Source organism: Lissotriton helveticus, chromosome 6, assembly GCF_964261635.1.
Source record: "Lissotriton helveticus chromosome 6, aLisHel1.1, whole genome shotgun sequence".
Classification (NCBI taxonomy): Eukaryota; Metazoa; Chordata; class Amphibia; order Caudata; family Salamandridae; genus Lissotriton; species Lissotriton helveticus.
Genome location: NC_136067.1, coordinates 159,293,198 through 159,315,709, shown reverse-complemented (window position 1 = coordinate 159,315,709; position 22,512 = coordinate 159,293,198). Strand labels below are relative to the sequence as shown.

The 22,512-nt window shown below is 43.3% G+C and overlaps 1 protein-coding gene across 1 annotated transcript in view; it reads left to right on the top strand.

The window, feature by feature from the left end:
• TMEM63A (transmembrane protein 63A) overlaps positions 1-22,512 on the top strand; it is a 399,225-nt gene that overhangs the window by 279,091 nt on the left and 97,622 nt on the right. The window contains exon 11 of the mRNA XM_078647542.1: positions 1,281-1,404. Coding sequence (XP_078503668.1) covers positions 1,281-1,404 — 124 coding nt within the window. The remainder of the gene's footprint in view (positions 1-1,280; positions 1,405-22,512) is intronic.

Here is a 22,512-nt window from a genome sequence, read left to right as displayed (position 1 = left end):
ACAAGCTTATATGAGGAGCGCCGGCCGGCGCTGCCGATCGTTGTGGTTCCTCGGCGCGCAATGGGGAATGCGCGCGTAGCGCGCCAACATGGCCGCCGCACGTCACGTCTGCGTGACGTGCATAAACTAGAATGCGCACACTACATTACACTTTAAAGAATTGGTACCTGAAGTAATCCACAAACACAGGTTCGAGTAGAGAATGAAGTTTATTCTCTAGAGACAGCTTGTACATCCACAACCGCTAAACTCGTTCCCTTAACTCCCACTCCCCCTAATAGAATGCGAGCCTCGTAGCGTACAGGTTGCAGAGTGCGCGACTAAGAGAACAATGAAAGCGTCAGCGCGCCGGAAGCCTGGTCGTGTACGGGCGGCACAGTGCGTGATCTCTCGAACAAAGAATTTCAGGACAGCACGCCGGTTTAAATAAAAGTACGCAATAGACGGCAGTTCTTTCAAAAATAAAACTTTTGCCAACAGATACAGTTTGACAACAAAATTTAGGAAAATGCCCTGCAAAACTGTAACTCAGGAACCAAATGCATGGACCTCAATCAAAACACAAACGCAGATAATCCAGTGAGATATATAACAGCCGCAGATTGGTAAGAGTTACAGCCGCTGGTGCGATCAACACACACTTAAAAGATGAAGAACACAGTTTCCAAGCAACATTCCACGTAGTATGGAAACACTCTCGTGAAAAACAGCTGCTGGTGCTATCAAAGCACAGTTAACAGGGAACAGCCGCAGGTGCAATCAATACACGTGAAAAATATAATACACAGTACCTGATAAGTAACAAGTGAATGCTGTCTGTCTTTAAATCCCGATCGTCGCCAATTCATGAAGTAATCCACAAACACAGGTTCGAGTAGAGAATGAAGTTTATTCTCTAGAGACAGCTTGTACATCCACAACCGGTAAACTCGTTCCCTTAACTCCCACTCCCCCCAAAAGACTGCACAACAAGAAGGAAAGATAGTATTCTACAAAGATATTCTAAACAGGAATACCACAGTACCAATAGGTTTTTCATACAGTTCTGCTGTGAAGCCACACATTACAGCCGGGGGTTGATGATCATCATTTGCTCTGGAATCTCCTTCCCTTATTCATTCAGTCCAAATCTATTCCTCCTAAATTTAGTGCTCATCTTGCCGATTTATATATTAATTGTACATGACCTTGGGCACACAGTATTTTTTTAAGGTGTTAACAAGTAATTATTGCAACCTATAATAAAAAATTTAACTTGTTTTTTTAAATTTTATTTCTAGAAAGAATGCAGAAAAAACCCTGAAGTATTTTACTGACCTGCAAGCTAAAAATGGCACAATTGTGATGCTAAACCCCAAGCCATGTGGACAGTTTTGCTGCTGTGTCTTCCGCGGGTGCGAAAGGGTGAGAATCAAGCAATGTGTGACTTTATTCGAAGGTCTTTGAGATTTTACAGAAATCTGCAAGAGAGTTCTTACTGCATGTGAAGTTTGTGCAGTGTTGGTGTAATTTCCATTGTCTGCTCCAGGACTATGTAGTTCCTCCAGACATATCTTGCTACTGCCTGTCCTGACAAAACACGCTAATCAGTATTAAGTTATTGGCACAAAACGGATATTGGAGAGTCTCTGATAGTACCAATATAAGCAACAACAGTTACTATTATTTCTTTCATGTACCAAGTGTGATTTTTTTTTTGTTTGTTTTTACCTTTATTTAATGTTTTGGCCTGCCATACGCATAGTGCAAGCAATTTATAGATCACCGGGAGTCAAAGAAGTAAATATTGCTTAATATTCCAACAACGTCCGTGAAGACAAGCATTTGCAAAAACCATATAAAAATCATAGAAGAAATGGGTGTACATTTGTACTTGTGTGCATTCAACTCTCATTCGCTGATTTCTTATGCAGCACACCTTCACACTTCCTTTTGGCCATTTTAAGCTTACAATGATAGGTTTCTGGTCCTTGGATCTAACATTTTCTGCTAGGTGGTTGACAAGAGAAAGTCTTAATACTTAACATTACATTCTTCTTCTTTTCTCAGCTTTTCAAAGTGGTAGACTTAAAGAAGAATGTATGAGGAAATGTTGGTGAAAATATGATCATTTTGTACATTCAGATAAAGAAATAGCATATGGTAGTCAAAACAGGGCATAAACATATTTTTCTTTTTATATATTCTTTCTGTTGAATACCGCACGAGATGTGGATTGATGTAGGGTATATTATGTTATAGCAACTTCTGATGCGCTTGTTAAACATAGGTTTTTTTGGTGCAAGACAAAAGAAATTTTGGGGGCGGGGCTTAAAATAGGATCCCAGTCATTGCATGAATTCAAATTAAATGTGTGATGACAATATCATGAGTTACTGTGGGAGTGTTTTAATTTGTGTGAAACCAATTCAGCATTCCACTCCCTCACTAGTTTACTGATCTATATATATATATATTTTGTTTTACGTTTTAAACTCTGTATGGAATATCACAGCAAAATGCAGTGCATAGTTAGAGCCACTCAATTGTATAGAACAATCCGTGAAAGGGGACACCCGATTGTGGTATATAAATAAATAATACCGGATCTATTTTTGTCTAGGCATAGCAATAACAGATAGCTCAATAAATAAGAGTCAAGATTCGAGGTAGTAGGAGTTTGCAGGTTTATTACAGCATAAAGGACAGGAACAGGACAACCTGCATAGGAATAGGATGGCAGGGCCTGACAGGGGGGTCCCGACAGCTGCCGGGCAGGATCTGGGATGAGCGCGCTAACATTTAATAACAATACACGATCATATATACTAAAACAGTTGCATTACAATACATACGATAGGCGGAGCAGTGGGTGTGGTCAATAGCAGTCGCGAAAGATAAGGGTGAAAGTAGGTGTAACGGAGGCGTATACATAGACATGTGATGCAAACGTAACAGAATATGTCATGAATGGGGTGGAGACATGGAGGGGGCTACCTAAGGAGCCGGGACCTCTGACCTAATGGTGCGCGCAAACTGGCAATGACGTGTTACTAGAAGAAGCTGGGGGCTATGAACTCTGTGCTAGGAGCAGAGACTGAAGTCTGGAGAGTCTGGAGAGTCAGGGCGACATGTACCTAAACAGTATCTAGTATCTGATGTTTAGAGAACATGTTGATAGAATCCAAAAGTTATCGGGGTAAAGGCGAACAGACTCTAAGACTGGAGCATGCATTATTCTACATGTAGTGCGTGATGAAGAATATTAAATGATCATTAATACAGTATTTCTCCAACATGGAGACGTAAAGGCTAGACTATGATGGTAACTATTGATGCAGTTCAGTAGCTTAGGAATGCAGAGAAGGAGGACTGAACTGATAACTGGAATCATAACATACTCTTGGCAGACTCAGAGGCAGAGCCAGGCTGAACCGGGCACTGCGAGGCAGGAAGTAAGTGAAGGGTCAGGAACACAGGTGGGGGCTGTATCGCTCCTCAGCGAGGCTCAGGAGACAGAAGCTGAATCTGGTGTCCAGGCCCTTTTGAGGCCTAGGAACGGGGACTTTACAATGAAATAACGTGCACACTGGGAAACGTGGCAACGTAGCTTTAAATAGGTCTGATATTCGTAGTATTCACGAGAACTGGAAATTGGCATACTAGAGATGGACACAACTGTAATTGCGTCTTTAATCGAACATGGGGAATACATATGCATATTAATCATGCGCACATAACATATGATGGAGGACTCGTAGGGACACAGAACATGGCAAAATTTACTTTTCCACATTCCCTCCTTGTCACTACGTTTCCATCAGGAAACATCAATATTCATGATACCATCTATCATTTCATACAGTATCATTTGCTCGTCTCGAATTTTCTGGGACCGGGTTTTAGAACGGGACTTGGGACTAGGAATACAAGAGGTAGCACAAATGCCGCAAATCGCAGGGCCACATTGTATACAGAGGCAGCAGCTGAATATGATCGCTACTGCAATACCTAGAAAGGACAAGACTTTCCATCCCCAAGCGGAAATTATATTCCAGAACCAACCGGACCATGTCCAGGTGCCTGGATCTTGGTGTAACAGATGGGCAATTTTATGGAGTCTGGTTATAGCTGAATAAACAGACGGCGCGTTATTTGGAATGAAAATGCAGCAACTAGATCCGATGACTCTACAGGCCCCGCCCCTATCGGCCAATATGACGTCAAGGACGAGACGATTCTGTAAAACGACAAATCTCATAGCAGATTGCTCTTCAGTTAAGTTACCTAGAGCAGAGGCAGTCTCATTGACTACTGCTTCAAGGGTTCTGGTTAACCTACGAATTAGCTTACTATTCTGGATAGGTCCTATAAAGAAAAAGAAACCTCTATTGAAATCTGTATACTGTTCTAGAGCAGTTTCAGTATAATCGACAATGGGGGACTCCCTTCTATGTCTAATGTGTACTAGATGTGTGTTTCTATGATAATCAGATGGAGCTAGGAAAACTGGTGGCAGTAGGAAGGCAATGTAACAGGTTCCCTCCCAATCGAGGGGCAGACGAACATATGCGGTCTGACCACAAATAAAATAAGAATGACGTGAAGCTTTGAAAATAGATTTCCCACTGTCACTATATTTGACAATAGTAGTACAATCGCTATGTCCTACATGTACGGAACCATTATTTCTAACACATAATTCGCCTTTGACTGGTAGTACTGAAATAGCAGGTAAGTCTGGAGTGGAATCAGACTGAACATTCAGGACCATAAAATTCGAAGAATAATTACCTAAATTGTAAACTTCGTTTTCTAGATCTAACCCTGTTCTGTGGGGAAGACCTTGCTTGTCTGGGAAACATGTACTGTTAAGAAAAGACATATCTGTTGAGGATGACGTTAACGTGGACCATGCTCCACACGAACCATTATGTGAAAATGGATAAGGAAAGAGTGGCAGAACTCCCTTCGGGGTCTGGAAAGGGGGGAGTCGACCACACACCCAACAATTAGTGGCATTGCTGGTCTGGTGTGAATAATGTAACATGCGGATAAAAGAATTGTTACGCATAGCGAGGCGGTAAGAGAGTTCATGAGGAGGCAGATCACTGAACGTGTGCTCTACTGTAACATTAGAGGACTTATTTACATGAGAAACTGGAAAATACAAGTAAAACGCATAACTAGTGCAGGAAATCATAATACTGAGAAATAATATGAAACATAGAAAAACGATACATCGGATTGAGTTTTGACTAACTCTCTCACTATGGGGGTCTATTTTATACATGTCAGAAACCGGTCTAACCGTTTCACCTAGGGGAGGACTTAGACAATCAAACTGGCTGACTTATTTTACTAGACCTTAATTTAAGTTTATACTCCTGTTGCGGAGTTTTCTCTAACAGGGAGGGTGCAGTATCAGTGTCTTTTGCGGGACAGTCCTTAAGAATAGTACTTTGGCAGTCTTTTAAATGTTCGGAAATGTTCTTTGAAACTGGTTTCAATCCATAAAACCTTTTGATATGCGAAAGATGCACCCAGCCTTTGCGTCCCTCCAACTTCACGGCTGTACGGGTGGCCAGGAGGACCTGTCGGGGCTCCTTCCAGCGAGGCTCCAGCGGACTTGAGCGATCGAAATTTCGCACTAGGACCATGGATCCGGGAACGATTTCATGCGGTGCCACCTCGGTATTGTCTGGAAATGCGGCGGCAACCTGTGAACGACAAGAGTTGAGGGCAGACATCAAGGAAGCTAGGTAATCTGTCAGCATATTACTTGAAACATCGGTAATACTTCGGGGTCTAGGAGTACCCCACATGTTGGGGGGGCGGCCGAAAACGACCTCATACGGGGACAGACCTGATCTGGAATGTGCGACCATGCGCATATAGAACAGGGCGACCGGCAGAGCTATGAGCCAGTCCACACCTTTCTCTTGACAAACTTTTGCAATTCGGATTTTCAGGGTCTGATTATGTCTCTCTACGAGACCGGCTGCTTCAGGATGGCGTACACAATGGAACTTCCACTGGTACCCTAACAAAAGGGAAACGTGTTTCATCAGTTCAGATGAGAATGGCTGGCCGTTGTCAGAATATACGACTCTAGGGAGTCCATAACGGGGGAAGAACTCACGAACCAACTGCTTAGCAGTGGTCGCGGCTGTGTAATCTGGGACTGGATATGCCTCCGTCCACCTGGACAAAGCGCATACAACTACGAGGACATACTTGAATCCTCGACATCGCTCCATCTGAATGTAATCCATCTGGAGGACTTCAAAAGGGTGGTCAGGGGGCTGGAATCCACCTTGTTCCACCGGGACACTTTTACCTGGATTAAACTGACAACATATCATACAGGTACGGACTTTCTGCTTGGCTGCAGCTCGTAAATGCTTGTTGAACCAAATATTCTGGATACTGTCTAACATGGCTTTTTCTCCTAAATGTGCTGGACTATGTGCGGTATTAATAATGACTTGAACCATAGAGTCGGGGAGAAACCATGTGGCTCTACCCTTCGTTACCCATCCCTGATCTGTCTGGACCCCTCCTTGTTCGGACCATTTCTTGATTTCTTCAGGAGTAGCATGTAACTGTATATCTATGACATCTTGAGTAGGGTCCTTAACTGTCATACATGTAATCGGATCTGGGGTGTGTGTCAGTGTCATGTTAACTGGAATGTCTGGAGTCTGAGCTGTGAGCTTGGCTGTGCGATCTGCTAGATCATTACCTTGAGAAATAGTGTCAGTAACTTTCGTATGTGCTTTGCATTTCATGATAGCAATGGATGTCGGTAAGTGTATGGCATCTAACAGAGCTTGAATAAGGAGACCATGCTGAATCTTGGTTCCATGAGAAGTCATGAAACCTCTCTCCTGCCAGAGCACTCCGAAGTCGTGTACAACTCCAAATGCGTAACGTGAATCGGTGTAAACATTAACTTTCAGGTTCTTGGCGTGTATGCAGGCTTGAGTCAGAGCAACTAGCTCCGCTGCTTGAGCAGACAGGGTGTCAATGCGGTGTGTTTCAATAACTTCAGTGTCAGTAGTCACTGCATACGCGGCTACTAGTTCTCCTGTACTAGTTCTCATGCATGAACCATCCACATAAAGTGTCAGGTCGGGATCTGGTAATGGAATATCTGTCAGATCTTGTCTTGGCTTTGTCATGATGTTAACTACTTCCACACAGTCGTGTGTGGCAGAATTCGAAGTAACTGATGGTAACAATGTAGCAGGATTTAAAACGTTGCAGCGTCTGATTTCTATGTGTGGCTGGAACAGTGTCAGTTCATAACCTGTTAAACGTGCAATTGTCAAGTGCTGAGTTTGTGTTCGGTTTAAAAGAACTTCCACGGAGTGTGGGACTTGTACTGTCAAGGAATGTCCTAATACTATGGAATCACTTTGTCTGATAGCTAGTGCTGTGGCTGCAACTGACTTGAGGCACGCAGGCAGAGCCTGGGCTATAGGATCTAATGTGCTCGAAAAATAAGCACAGGGCTTGTATTGTCCTGCTTGATCTTGTGTGAGGACAGATAATGCTGTACCTTCGCGTTCTGTGACGAAAAGTATAAAAGGCTTACTGTAGTTCGGTGTTGCTAGAACTGGAGCTTGACATAGGGCTTTCTTTAACTCATTGAAACTGAGTGTATGTTCAGATGTCCAAGGGAGGACAGTCGATACGGCTGCCTCCTGTGTCGTTAACTGTATCAGTGGTTTAGCTAGAAATGCATACTGAGGAATCCCTTGTCTGCAATAAGAAGTAAGGCCAATAAAAGCACGTACCTCCTTCTGTGTCTTGGGCTGAGGAAGACTCGCTATTAACTGGATACGGTCTGGTGTCAACTGCCTACCCCTCTTGGACAGTAAGTGTCCTAAGTAGACCACTTGCTGGACACAGAATTGAAGCTTCGAAGGGGACACCTTGTGCCCCATCTCGGCTAGGAAATACAAGACTGTAAGGGATGCTCGCTCGCAAGCACATTCAGAACGGGCTGTGATCAGGAGATCATCGACATACTGGAGCAGGGCAGTGTCAGTTGGCATGTGAATGTTGTCTAGTTGTCTCTTGAGTGCTTGACTGTAAATACTAGGACTTTCTGTGAAACCTTGAGGAGCTCGTGTGAACATATAGCTCCTTCCATTTAAACAAAATCCGAAAAGGAACTGGCTGTCTGGATGAATGGGAACACTGAAAAATGCGTTCTTGAGGTCTATGACGGTGAAAAATGAGGCTTCAGAATCAATAGCTGTCAACAGGGAAGAGATATCTGGGACAACTGGATACTGGGGAATAATACATTTATTAAGCTCTCGGAGATCAATCACTAAACGATATACTGGAGGTGCGTTTGGATCAGTACGTTTCATGACTGGAATGATCGGAGAATTACATACATTGGAGTCGGTTTCTACAACTACTCCTTGAGCCATGAGCTCGTCAATAATTTTGGATAAGGCTGCTACAGCCTCTGGTGGCAATCTGTACTGTCTTATTCGTGGCAGGACTACACCTGGCTTGAGAGTCACACGATGGGGTGTGATTTGCATAAAGCCAACATCAGTTGGACCTTGCGCCCATAGATGCTGCGGAACATTAGACAATCTTGGATCAAAATCTCGTAACACATAGTGACCCTTGAAGTCACGTAGGAACAATCGTATTCCCTCTGGGGAACAGCATATAACTGCACCTAACTCTTTCAGTGTCTTAATGCCTAATAGATTCTCTGGACATGACTTAGTAAGTAACAGATCAGTAGTGCGGGACAATGGACCTACTTCTAGAGTAACTGGCTTTGATATTTCATTTACAATAGGTTTTCCTGAAAATCCAAGGGAAACATTTCTAGAGCCTGAGAGCGGAGCCCCTGGAACTTCGGCGTGACTGATAGTGGTCCTACTTGCCCCTGTATCAATCAAAAACTTTCTGTCTTTCCCTAGTACTTGACTATGAACATAGGGACCTTCTTGATCTACAGGTATCTCGATGAGAGGCAAGCCTACCTCCCTCTCTAGGCTGTTTCATGAATATGGCTGATACTCTGGATACTCAGACTGTGCATACTGGTACATCTGCTGTGTAACATGCTGTGTTGCAGCGATAGGCTGCGGTGCTGTAACTGTCTGTGGTGCATTCTGTGACTGAGGAGTCTGTGTAACTTGTTCTTGTCTAGGCGGACGTGGTCTTTCTTTAGTCTTACCGGTAGCTATGTTGTGTTTCAGAACTGCACACTCGTTTATAAAATGACCTGGCTGTTTACAATAATTGCAGTTTCCTTTAACGGGAGCTGCAGGATGACTGGCTTGATTTGGTCCCCTCTTCTGACTGTCTTGAGGAACAGATTGTGCAACTAGTACTTTCATTTTCGTGTCTTTCATACGTTTCCTTTCGTGTTCTTGTTCTTCTCTGATTCTATTCTGGTGATATTGAAGCATCTGTAACATTTGGGACGGGGTATTAGCTTGCCAGGTACTTTCGACTTTCAAAACTCGGTTTTTAATTTGTGGACTAGAATTCTCGACTAATTTAGTAACAAAAAGATGAGGGTATGATTCGCTACTTGTCTTGAGGCCACTGTTTATGGTAAAACATTTCTCAAATCTGGAATAATAATCACTAATATCTTCGTCTTGTTTCTGTTTACAGGCTGAGATTGCATCCCAGTCTTCTTTTCTAGTTGTCAATAACCTAGGCAAAACTTGTATTAATAATTCTGGTAATTCTTTACATTTATCTCCAAGACCGGTACCTGGTACTCGTGCCTTATCTTCGGCTTCTAGAACTGCCCAATCGATCTTTTTCTCTCCCACCTCCCATTCTTTTTCTTTGAGTTTCTCATATACCCCTGCGGGCAACAAGACTTTTAACATTTTAATAATATCTGGATACGTGTATTCTCCCATACGGAGCATGTCTTTTAATTCTCGGTGGAACCCTGCTGGATCTTTATCATGACAGGGAATTAACTTTTTCATCTCTAAGAGTTCCATCTTTGTAATCGGAGTGTAAACAAACACTCGTTGCATCTCACCACCGTCTGTCTTAACTGGATGCACTTCTCGTAACGGATTCTGTCTGTCTATGTAAAAGGGTTTACTTTCTGGGGGTGAGACATGAACAAAATGCGGGTTCAAAAACGTTCTGTATTTGTGGCGCTGTTCTAGAATGACACTAATTAAATCGGTACCTAAACCTTTCCATTTATACTGGAGTAACTCGTTCAGGACATCGTGTAACGGACCTGGATCAGAATGTTGACCCTCATACAATGTAATGAGGTGCTGGATCATATACATACCCGCCAGTCGCTGCTCGGCTGGGGGCATTTTCAGAAACATTTGTGCCACTATTTCGTCTGGAAAAGTGGTAGAATCAGTAATCCATCGGACTGCTGATCGGACTAGTTCTTGTTCATGCATAGTACTTAACTCGCTATAACCGATTCGTGATTTCAGAATGTGATCGGTAGCTTGAAATACTTGTTCTAGAGAACCTTGTTCTGGTGCTGGATGATGAAAAATTGACTTGTGTTCTAGGCGCAAATGGCGGTCTGGAAATCTAGATTTTCCTACATACGCTATTCTGTCGGGATTCTCGTCCTCTACCTCTTCTGTAGAAGAGTCATTTTCTTTCTCGCTTACTTGTGCTTCTTTACGTTGTTCGTGTATCCTTATTATTTCTTTACGAATCTTCTTGTACATACTCTCTATACTACTGATGGTCTTATGCTTACCCTCGGCTATATTATCACTCCACCTTGTCAGGACTTTCATTTCGGCTCGATCTTTGGTCGGATAATCTTGTTCCCTTACAATTAATCAGAAACTTTAATATCATGAGCTGGACTTCAACTTTTCTTTGGCACATGACGTCACTAATACTTTCTGGATCATTCCCTGTACGGATGAAACGATATATTCTGTCTAGATCTTCTTTCATATCTGGTAGGGTGACTAGATACTCGGTCACCTTTCTCACGCGTAATGAATATAAAACCATATTATCCTCGCCTGGGACTGGATCATAGCCACATTCAGTAAGGGCTTTTCTTATTTCTGCAACAGACTGATACCTGGGCGTACGCTGTGACGCTTGTGCATGTAATTCGGCTAACGTTAAACGCTTGTGTGGCGGCGGGGTTCCTGGAGGACCTCCCCCTGCGGCCCCTAAACTAGAGTCGTCTACTGATGCTCTTCGTCCTGGCAGAGTGGGAAATGGAAATGCAGGCTGGACTTGTATGGCGGGCTGGACCGGGGGTACCGTAACAGGTACTCCGGTGTCTGGAGGAGCGGGAAGTGCCTGATTTACAGGGACTGGCGGAGCAGGAACAGGATTTGCATATTCTGGGACTGTGTCGTCCAAATAGGACGAAATGAAAATATCAGCTGCGGTCGGTTTGTGACGTAGCTTGGTCGGAACTAATGGTGGCGGAAAATTACTGAATGCCTCCGGGGTCGCTTTTGGCAAGCCCTCGGCAAGAAGAGGATACATACCCTTAATAAGAGCATGCCTCTGTCTGTCTGACTGTTCGGTTTTGACTCGTTCACCTATCTCGATTAGTTCCCTTTCCTGGGCTCGTTCGAAGGATTCTCTACTTAGTTCTGACTTTCTGATTTCTTTTTCGGTTCTTTTATGAGATTCTTTGCGCCATAACTCGATGGCATCTTTCTGTGACTGTCTGGCTTTCTTTTTCCACAAATGCTTCTTCTACTCTCATGATGCACTCGGCATCCCATGTACCCGATACGGGCCATCTATACTTTTCTTCTAACTGTTTGGTATACTCTACCCATAAATCTAGATACAATATGGCGCTTATGCCATGCTTCTGATACATGAAATGACCTGGACTGTCCCTAGGCGGAACAGGAACTGCTGCTTCTAGCAGACCTTTTCTGGTTTTTAACTGACGCAGTTTTGAAAAGAGCGGCATGACTGAACTATAATCTGGACACAACACAATACACAATAAACACGATAATTACTTCACACTCATACCACGACATTAAAATACATGAATAACATTCAGAATAACAGTTCGAACAGAATACTACCTGGAATACAGGAAACAGAATACATGAATTTTCTCGAGAACAGAACTGACTAGAACAGAAACTAGATGCACTGCTGAAACAGTACGAAACTCACCGGTCTCATACAGAGACACGTCAGGACCCGCATCCACCGAAGTGGACACTTCGTTTTGTGGGTCTGTGTACCACCAACCCACGGACCAGAGTCAATTAGATTGACCCTGTCTAGATACTACCCCAGCAACGGTACTCACCGGGCAGCAAGAACGGAAGGCCTCGGACTGGACTGGACTGCTTCGACGCCGGACGGACGAACTTCGGACTTCTGTTACGGGTGGGCCTCCGGATACCTCGGACCTTGGACTCTCGGCTTGGGCTCTGGTCGGGACTCGCCGCGTTCCTCCACCGCCTCGTCTGGATGCTGGACCGCCTCCTCCGTCTCCTCCGTGGGCCTGAGGGATACTTGAAGCAGAAATATCTGCACGTGGCCGGTATGGTTCCGTCACGGCTGCAGAGGGTCAGGGGGCCGGCGTGGCTTCACCGGCGCGTGGGGAAAGGGCAAGTCCCTGTTCGGGCGCCATTATGTGGTATATAAATAAATAATACCGGATCTATTTTTGTCTAGGCATAGCAATAACAGATAGCTCAATAAATAAGAGTCAAGATTCGAGGTAGTAGGAGTTTGCAGGTTTATTACAGCATAAAGGACAGGAACAGGACAACCTGCATAGGAATAGGATGGCAGGGCCTGACAGGGGGGTCCCGACAGCTGCCGGGCAGGATCTGGGATGAGCGCGCTAACATTTAATAACAATACACGATCATATATACTAAAACAGTTGCATTACAATACATACGATAGGCGGAGCAGTGGGTGTGGTCAATAGCAGTCGCGAAAGATAAGGGTGAAAGTAGGTGTAACGGAGGCGTATACATAGACATGTGATGCAAACGTAACAGAATATGTCATGAATGGGGTGGAGACATGGAGGGGGCTACCTAAGGAGCCGGGACCTCTGACCTAATGGTGCGCGCAAACTGGCAATGACGTGTTACTAGAAGAAGCTGGGGGCTATGAACTCTGTGCTAGGAGCAGAGACTGAAGTCTGGAGAGTCTGGAGAGTCAGGGCGACATGTACCTAAACAGTATCTAGTATCTGATGTTTAGAGAACATGTTGATAGAATCCAAAAGTTATCGGGGTAAAGGCGAACAGACTCTAAGACTGGAGCATGCATTATTCTACATGTAGTGCGTGATGAAGAATATTAAATGATCATTAATACAGTATTTCTCCAACATGGAGACGTAAAGGCTAGACTATGATGGTAACTATTGATGCAGTTCAGTAGCTTAGTAATGCAGAGAAGGAGGACTGAACTGATAACTGGAATCATAACATACTCTTGGCAGACTCAGAGGCAGAGCCAGGCTGAACCGGGCACTGCGAGGCAGGAAGTAAGTGAAGGGTCAGAAACACAGGTGGGGGCTGTATCGCTCCTCAGCGAGGCTCAGGAGACAGAAGCTGAATCTGGTGTCCAGGCCCTTTTGAGGCCTAGGAACGGGGACTTTACAATGAAATAACGTGCACACTGGGAAACGTGGCAACGTAGCTTTAAATAGGTCTGATATTCGTAGTATTCACGAGAACTGGAAATTGGCATACTAGAGATGGACACAACTGTAATTGCGTCTTTAATCGAACATGGGGAATACATATGCATATTAATCATGCGCACATAACATATGATGGAGGACTCGTAGGGACACAGAACATGGCAAAATTTACTTTTCCACACGATCATTCCCTTACTGGTGTACATATCAAAGATGAAAATGTCAGACAAGCATAAATTCATAACAGTATCAGAATGGCACTTTAATCTGGCGATTCATGCGTCAGCGCCATCCAACAAGAGGGCCAAGTACTATCTAAATGGACCTCCAAAGTCCCTGGGTCGGGCTTGAGGATGTCTGCAGCATTTACTTCATCTTTATCGTTACAATTGATAATTATCCTTAAGCCATTGATTAAAGTGGTGACTTTCTTCTGCATCCACGCCATTGCCACCCTCCTTATAGCAAGCACATGGGTCTTTGATGCAAATCGACAGACCGATACAGTAGCAGTGCCAGTTGGAGTGAAGGAGACGGCTGTATCTCCAGCCTGTCACGGAATAGGTCCAACAAATCCGACCATTATTTTGACAGTTTTGGACAGTCCCACACCAAATTTATGAAAGAAGCATGCATAAGGCCACACCTGTCACAAGAGCCCAACGTATCCGTTCGGGTGTAGAATACTATCTATGCTACAAATGTAAAATGTATTAGCTTATGTTTATAGTTAAATGGGGTCTCCTTCACCAGTGCAAACCGGTGCGCCAATTTCTTTTTTATAGGAAATTCGTTGCCCAGGTCCTTCTCCTAATTCTGCCTGGCCTCCAGTAGGCACCAGAGGGTTTACTCTGTGAGCCATCCCAGAAGAGGGACAACCACATCTAAATCAGTCTGGGTTTTTGGCTCAAAAGGGCTAATACACCCCAAAGTGCAGAGCAAAGTCCTACAAGCAGTCCCAGACAAATGTAATATGAATTGGCCTTCATTTGAAAGCTCCAGCATTAAAGTTCTTATTTCACCTGCTTATAGCACCAGTTTGGGCATACCCTTGCTGGACCCACTGACACTCTCCGGACAAGTGCCCTTTGTCGTGGTCTCCGAAATCACACATAGCAGAGAGTGAAAGTCAAGGGCTCTTTGATGAACTCATTGCTTTGTGTGCCAGGAACTGCGGATTCCAAGGTTCTGACTGCTGCGGACCACTGCCCAATGAGGTGGAGGCTGGGTCTAGATGCCAGAAAATTCAGCATGGGACAAGCCCGGATAAAGACCTGGCCAAGACAGGCCCATCAGAGACTGTAGGATACTGGGCCACCCTTCTTGGTCTCTCCGGTGGAGAAAGATCGTGGTTGAAAGGAAAGCTCAGTGTGGAAATAATAACGGAGGAACTGGACAGTGCGTAGGTTAAACCTGAGCGTCTGTGCTGGATCTCTGCAAATTGAAGCTATTTCCCCTCCGCATAAAGAAAAGAAACAATGACATGCAAGACCAGTGCAAATTTAAATCATGCGTCGCCTCTATTAGGCCTGCTAAACAAGGTAAGAACAGATCGACCAATGGGGGGATGATTGTAATTTGATCAAAGATTCGTTCAGTCACCCCCAAACAGTGCCACACTGCTGGAATCCCTTATTTAAAGTTCCTTCAATTTGGTATTTGAAAGACTCAAAAATATTCAATCTGCTATTGGTAATCTTACAGGCCTTGTTACTGGGCTAAAGGGTTCTAGAGGCTACAGGGATTTTACGAAGCTGGCCTTCAATCCAGGCTAGCAGGGTTGGAGGGGATGGGGAGTTTAGTCTCATACTATGGACTCTGTTGAACCTTAAGAGTCCACTGCCAGTCATGTCAATGGGGACGGAAGAAATGGACGCACAGCAGTCAAATGCTGAGCCCACTAGTATTGTTGTTGTGGAGTCAACTGGTGACATGATGGTGGCTCAACCCAGCTGTCCGTCTTTAATCCCTCGTTTCTGTAAGTCATGGCCGGATGTTATATTGAACTACCCAGTAGTGGCCGGTGGTGGGAATGCTGCAAGGCTTGGTGGGGCGGGCCGGGAAGGAGCAGGGTGGGGGCTAGTAAACTACGGCATACGGCCAAACAGAGGTAAGTAAGCAAATAAATAAAACAAATTTCATTGCGCGCTCTGCATTGCCAAATGCAATGCAGCGTGTGCAACGAAATTCGTTTTATTTATTTATTTAATTACCTCCATTGGGCCGTATTCCATAGTTTACTACCCCCCACCCTGCTGCAGCCCCAGTCCGCCCCACCGCCCGCAGCACTCCCACCACCGGCCACTACTGGAACTACCCTGTGGTGTGGTTACCCCCTCCAACCACCCTTTATGTATCCATATAGTACGATGTCCCAGTTCTTAGATCAAACTAGAGGGAGGATTGGCCAGTCCTTAAGAGGAAAATCTATTGTTTGTTTCTCCATCATGCTGGCCAGGGTTTGTGTGGATACAAGGACAACATCATGGCAAGGAGAGTAGTTTGAGTGTGTGCCTGCATTACAGAGACTAGAAAAAATTGGTGGTTAAATTTAGAGATCCCCATGTTGTTGCAACACTCCTACTCTGTCTCTATACCCCACAACCAAACTCGAGACAGATTAGGGTACTTTCACTTGGGGTACTTTTACAGAGGATTGTACAGAGGACAAGTGGGAAATTGTCATAATTTGAACATTACTGCAGTGGCAGGTCCACCAGTTTCAATTGTTCTTCTGAAAAATGTTTTCTCCTTTAGAATCCTTAGAAGAAGATAATTGACAACCAGAAAAGGTAAATGTAGGCCCGATATATGGGGACTTTCCTTTTAAGCCCTTTGAAAATTCTCTCTAATTATCCCATTATCTTCTCCCAGGGAGAAGTTATTATTAACTATAACTATGCTATGGCTAAATCTAAAAATCACTTTCGCTGTGTCTCATGGAATGTTGCAAGCATTGGTCCTAAGCTGGCCAACTCTGATTGGCTAACCTTTATTAAGTCACTTTTTACTGCTTTTGTCTCCAGAAACTTGAGTCTTTTCTCATGGATGCCTATTGCACTTTTTGTACACCAGGGGTTGTATTACAGATAGCGCCCCGGGGGCGCAATGGGCATGTCCGCCCGTTTTTGTGCCCCTGAGGCACTTGGTATTAAAGAAGGGTCCGCAGGCGCTTGTTCATCCCCTTCTGTAATACTAATAATGCTGGTGCACATGTAGCATCAGGAGTGGGTGTTCTTTATTTGCATAGGGGCGTGGCATAATTCAAAATAGGTAATATCTCTGCATCTGCATCCATGCTGTTTAATAGACATTGGTGCAGATGCAAAAGGGTCCACAAATAAACTATTTTGTGAGATGTGCAATAAGGGTTTAGGCACAATTGAACAGCTCCTTAATGTGTACTTGCAGATGTTGAAAACTAGATTGTTAATAACGGAGCTTTGCACTTGGCTTTTATGAATCTGTTAAGTGCATTTGATTGTGTTATTGGCTTTTATGAATCTGTTAAGTGCATTTGATTGTGCTATTGGCTTTTATGAATCTGTTAAGTGCATTTGATTGTGTTAATCAAATGAAACTCTGGGGTAAAAGGATGTCTCTGAGCGCTGATTCTAACATTGTTAATTTTATGATACAGTTACACACAGATACTATGGCCTCCATACATTACGATGCTGAGGATGAATGCACAGAATAATTAGTCCGTGTTGTGTCCTCGCCCCTTTTTTCTTCACTTTGTATATCAACAAACTGGAAGATTTCTAAAGGGGTGGAATGGGGACATGCCCCAGTTAGGGTTGCATCCACTGCCTGTACTCCTCTATGCGTAAGATGTTGTGTTAATGGCCCGCACCTCAAATGGGCTCCAATTAACAGTTCTTTTGCTCAATGAACGGAGGCGGTAGGTGTAATGAAGACGACACAAAAAACTCAATTACCACCGACGATTCAATAGAGTTCACCACTTTAATCTCTGGCCAGCGAGAATACATATCTATACAAACGAGAGCATAACAGTCACTAGACTTTATTTTAACTGGACCCAAAATGTCAATGGCCACATCTGACAAGGTACTGTCTGATTTCTCTCTCAATACCATAGGTTGTGTTCTACATTCTAAGATTTTGTCACAGCACACACATTCTGGGCAACCTCTAACTTCCCTTTCAATCCAGACATCCATGCCTGGCCACCTGTATGCCTCTCTCAATCTGTCCTTCGTTTTGACAATTCCCATGTGACTGGCATGCGCACATTTCAACAACCTTTCCCATAACTCATGGGAGGGATTTAGCCTGCTGCCCCTCAAGAGAATCCCGTCCATAACCGTAAGTTCATCTTTGACCTGCCAGTAACCCTTCAATTCTTGGTCACAATCTTTTATCACATCAACCCTCCAAAACCATTTTCATCACCTTTTTTAAAACTTCATCTCTCATTAAAGTTCCTCTTCATTCATCCTTAGAGACAATCCCATCCTCGTCGCCAAATGTAATGAAGACGGCACAGCAGAACTGAGGTAAAGCGTTGTACAGTTTTATTGAGTAGGAAAATAACGACCAGCATCCAAGCCCTGTAGCTGCCAGCTGACAGCTGCTCACAATCTTTAGGAAATGCCATTCTACATTCCAAGCCAGGTAACATAGAAACAGTCAGAAACATTCCAAAGAGGGAGTAAAACACTACAGTAGACTTCCTGATAAATCTTGCTAAATCCTATGTAATGGTCTGCAGCCTGAGAGCAGTGATAACCTATACACACTTTGGATGTGAAACTCCGATATTGCAGGCTAAAACGTTTTAATATTTAGGAGTACCCTTCGATTTCTCTCTAAGATGTGGCCACTTCTGTAACACAAGAGGTCCACAGTTGGAACTGGCAATTGAAGCCGTCATTAGGTTCTCCAGTAAGCTGGGGCAAAACACCTAAAAGAGATGATGACCATTTACAAAAGTAAATGTATTTTCATTGCAATTTATGAGGCAGAGTTTTTGACTTTTTGTTTACAACAAATTGAGAATTACTTATTATCTAGGCTTCTCACTGTCCCTAGAAGCACCTTGAATTTAATTTGTGACACTCATTTAGGGATGATCTACTTGGAGGACTTTTTAAAGTTATGGCCACTTCCCCTTTGGCGCTAACTATGTTCTACAGAAGAAACCAAACTTAACTGCAAGATCATACAGGACTGTCTAGCTCTGCAGCAAGCCTATCGTATCCTTTGGTTTAAATATCTCAAAGAAGGTTTTGAATTGATTTGGAATCCTGACATTTTTCTTAAACGCAATCAAGGGAACCTTTGTTCCAAAGACCTGCTGAAAAACTTAACAAAATCTATGGTGTGTACTTGCACAACAATCTCGCCCGCCAGTATAATTGAGCCATATATTGATACTGTACTAAATGATCACGGATTCCTTCTTACTACGTTTAGCTTCAGCATAGGGCATGTTCTGTTGACCTTCCCGGAGTAGGGGCTGTGGCACAAGCGGTTACCTCCTTGCCCCTGTGCACAAAGCACCAAGAACCTTATTTATTTTGCCATTTCTATAAGGAACCTGTAAGTCTGTTCCTACTTTCTCTGTTGCATGTTGGCAAATTTCGGGTTTATAGACCTACTTTCTGATTTTTACAAGAACTTGCTACAAATTTAATATATATTCCTGTACGCAGGTAAATTCAGCAATGTGTTGGAATTAAGGATGTGATGACATGACTATCAACATGTGAGAAAGGTTTAGACTATATGATAACGTTGTTTCGTTTAGGTTGCTTTTTATCTTATTTATTTTATAACTCAATGTTTTTATTGGATAGTTGCTTCATTTTGTATGGATTTTATGTGGCTTTCATGTATCTTTTATGTCATTTTATTGCTGAATAAAGATTCATTGAACTGAACTGACAATCCCGAAACAGATGTTTGTGGTTTGCCACAAGCTAGACCAAATGTCTCAAAGTCCTGCCAGCAGATTACCATTAAATTGGGACTCTCTCCATTGCGCAGCAACTATCTTCTGTCCCAGGACCTTTGAGCATTCAGGCATGTCCATGTTGAGGGGTCTGTCTCCACTGCAAGCTTTAGTCTTCAACATCAGACCTTTGATTCTACTGTTCACAGGAGCCAAATAAGGAGAGTCTCTTAAGCGGCCTTGGAATAAGTCTTAAAGACAGTGGTGAAAATTGCTCTGAGGACAGTTCTCCTCTTATTTTCTTCTCATCATTCTCTTCTCCAGGCTTAAACACAGGGTCTGTGGACAGGGAAGGAGTCTTTAAAACAATTTCCTCTATTGGGTGATGGCCTCATTAGTTGGCTCCTAGACTAGCCTCCTAGCCGACACCCAACAAATCCTATTATCCTGGGTTATTCCTGAAACATAGAGACTTTTTACCCAGATTGCCAGCAAATGCAAGTGTGTGTGTTTCCTAAAATGTATGTGACATAAAACTCTGAATTTGTAGCCAGCAGCAAATCTATTGACAACCTGCATTCCCACACTTCTCACAATTAAAATAGTAACCTATGTTTGTCAGTGAGCCTATCAGAGTTGCCAGGAAAAGATGGAAACTGTGACTGTATGAAGTCAGTATAGCTGTCAGTGTGGTCTTTAACAGTCACAGGTTTTGTTTGTTCTTTTTACTTGCTATAGTGCTATCTCTACATTATAGAAATGTTAGAGACCTTTTTTTAAAGGTTAGAGGATTTATGTTGAACTGTTCTGCCCATTTTGATGGCCTAATAATTTTGGGAGAACTTAATGTATGGGCTGATGATTTGCTGTTACGCCAATGCAACATGTTGACCCAGACTATGGAAGCCTTTGACCTGAAGCAGGGCCTAATCAGGCCAACTCAGTTCGCTGGCTGTGTAATTGATTACATCTTTCGCCTTCCATACAGAAGAATGAAACCTACAGTAGTCAACGTACTTAATTGTAGCGAAAACATAAGCAGATTGACACCTTTGAGCTGTGGGCTATTATTTGATTAAGCGTCTTCATGAAAAATGAATATAGAGCCACCAGCTATCCTATCTTGTTTAACTTATTTGTATTTTTATACAGGAGGAGCAAGGCCTTCACCACAGGAGATATAGTTGTCAAGCCACCAGGATTTCATGACGGCTAAAATTTGAATTGCAACAACAACCCTAAGTGGGTTGGACATGCCCAGTGTGAGTCCCTTGCATACCGTGTCACTGGAGCCGAGCTATACCTAGTGGCTGATTCCTTTGTAGGGTGAAACGGTCCTGTTCCTGTTCAAGGAGGGCCTGGCAGTTCAGCCTGGCTGTTCCCATTGCAATAGGGCCAAGACTGATTTGTATATGGCTGGGTCCAAACTGAAGATGGCATGGTGCGCAAAATAACAATGGCGTGGGATACGGCCCCAAGTGATTACCTGTGGCTGAGATCATTTCAAGCATTCCACCCATCACTTTTTAGTATACTTCAGGCTAAATGTTGAAGGCCACTGTTCGAGATTAAGGTTCTAATTTGGAGTTTGGCAGATGGGTTCTCTGTCACAAACTTGAATGATATCCTGGCCGCCTTATTACAAGTGCATTAGGATACAACACACTTGCAATAAAAAGGATAGGATAACTTTACGTTTGTGAAGGCTTCCATGTCCATCAAACTCTAAATCTGGCCCTTAGTACTCAAATAGGTTTGTGTTTCACTGTAGAAGGAGCATTTAGCAATACAACAGAAATATTGACTGTTGAGTTTTGCCACATCCTCCTCAAAAGATGAAATTTAGGCTCATGCTTCAACAAGCATTGAGATTGATAGTGGCCTGTCTATAGTCGAGTGAGGACATTCAACTTCCAGTGGTATGACAATCAACAGCTTATGCATGGTATGTTGCCAAATGGAACAGGTGAACAGCCAACTTCTTGTACTAAATGAGGGTTCTAATTGCTGCATCATATGGTTGAAACAACTTGTTAGCTCTATTTACTCCACTCATGTACATGGTGTAATCAAGTATACAGTTGGGCGAATGCGCTTCCTCCATCTGCTTCCAAAAGATGACACGAGAAGTGCTCTCACCATGAATGTACTTCCGGTTTGTCACACAGTTTTATAGCCAGCAGTTCATTGCAATGTAAATAACTGCACTGCCTTTTCTGAACCTTTTTTTACAAAGCAGCTTCTAAAGGAATCATTTCTGTTGCTTCAAATTGTCCCACACACAATACGGGCAATGTTTTGCAGTTGGTTAAACGACTAATTTGCTGTATAAAAATTGTCTACATGAAGTTTATAACTTTACGAAGGAGAGAGTATGAAAGATCTCACAAAGTCTTCTCTCTAGTTGCTAATAGGAAAATGCAACCACCAAGATATATGCTGGAGTCTCTTCCAGTATACACTCTTTAATCTGTATGTGTAACCAGTGAAACTCTTGCACAACATATAAATCTTGATGCCAAACCAAGTTTTCTTTCTAGGTATGCCTGAAGAGAAGCCCCCCTTTGTATAAAATGAAAAACTCATGCAAAAGTGTATTCTCCCCTTCAAACTTTGGTAAGAAATGGTCCACCACAGTCCGGATGACGGTGGCAATGTGCAGATTTGATATTGCAATGCAGCACACACTGCTTATGCTTATGACAGATGGGTAGATGATTGTTGCCAAAAGGTAAGTAGAAACCAGTAAAACTATACTGATGTGGAATATAAACAACACTGCAGCTTGCAATTCGCATGTAAAAGGTCATTCCAGCCTCAATAAGCAGAATTAACATTTCAGTCCAGCTACGTAGGCTGACAACAAAGAAAAACAGGATTACAATATTGTACAGTTGTCCTGGCCCATTCAGGAAAAATTAAAGCAAATGACTGCTGGAGAGGG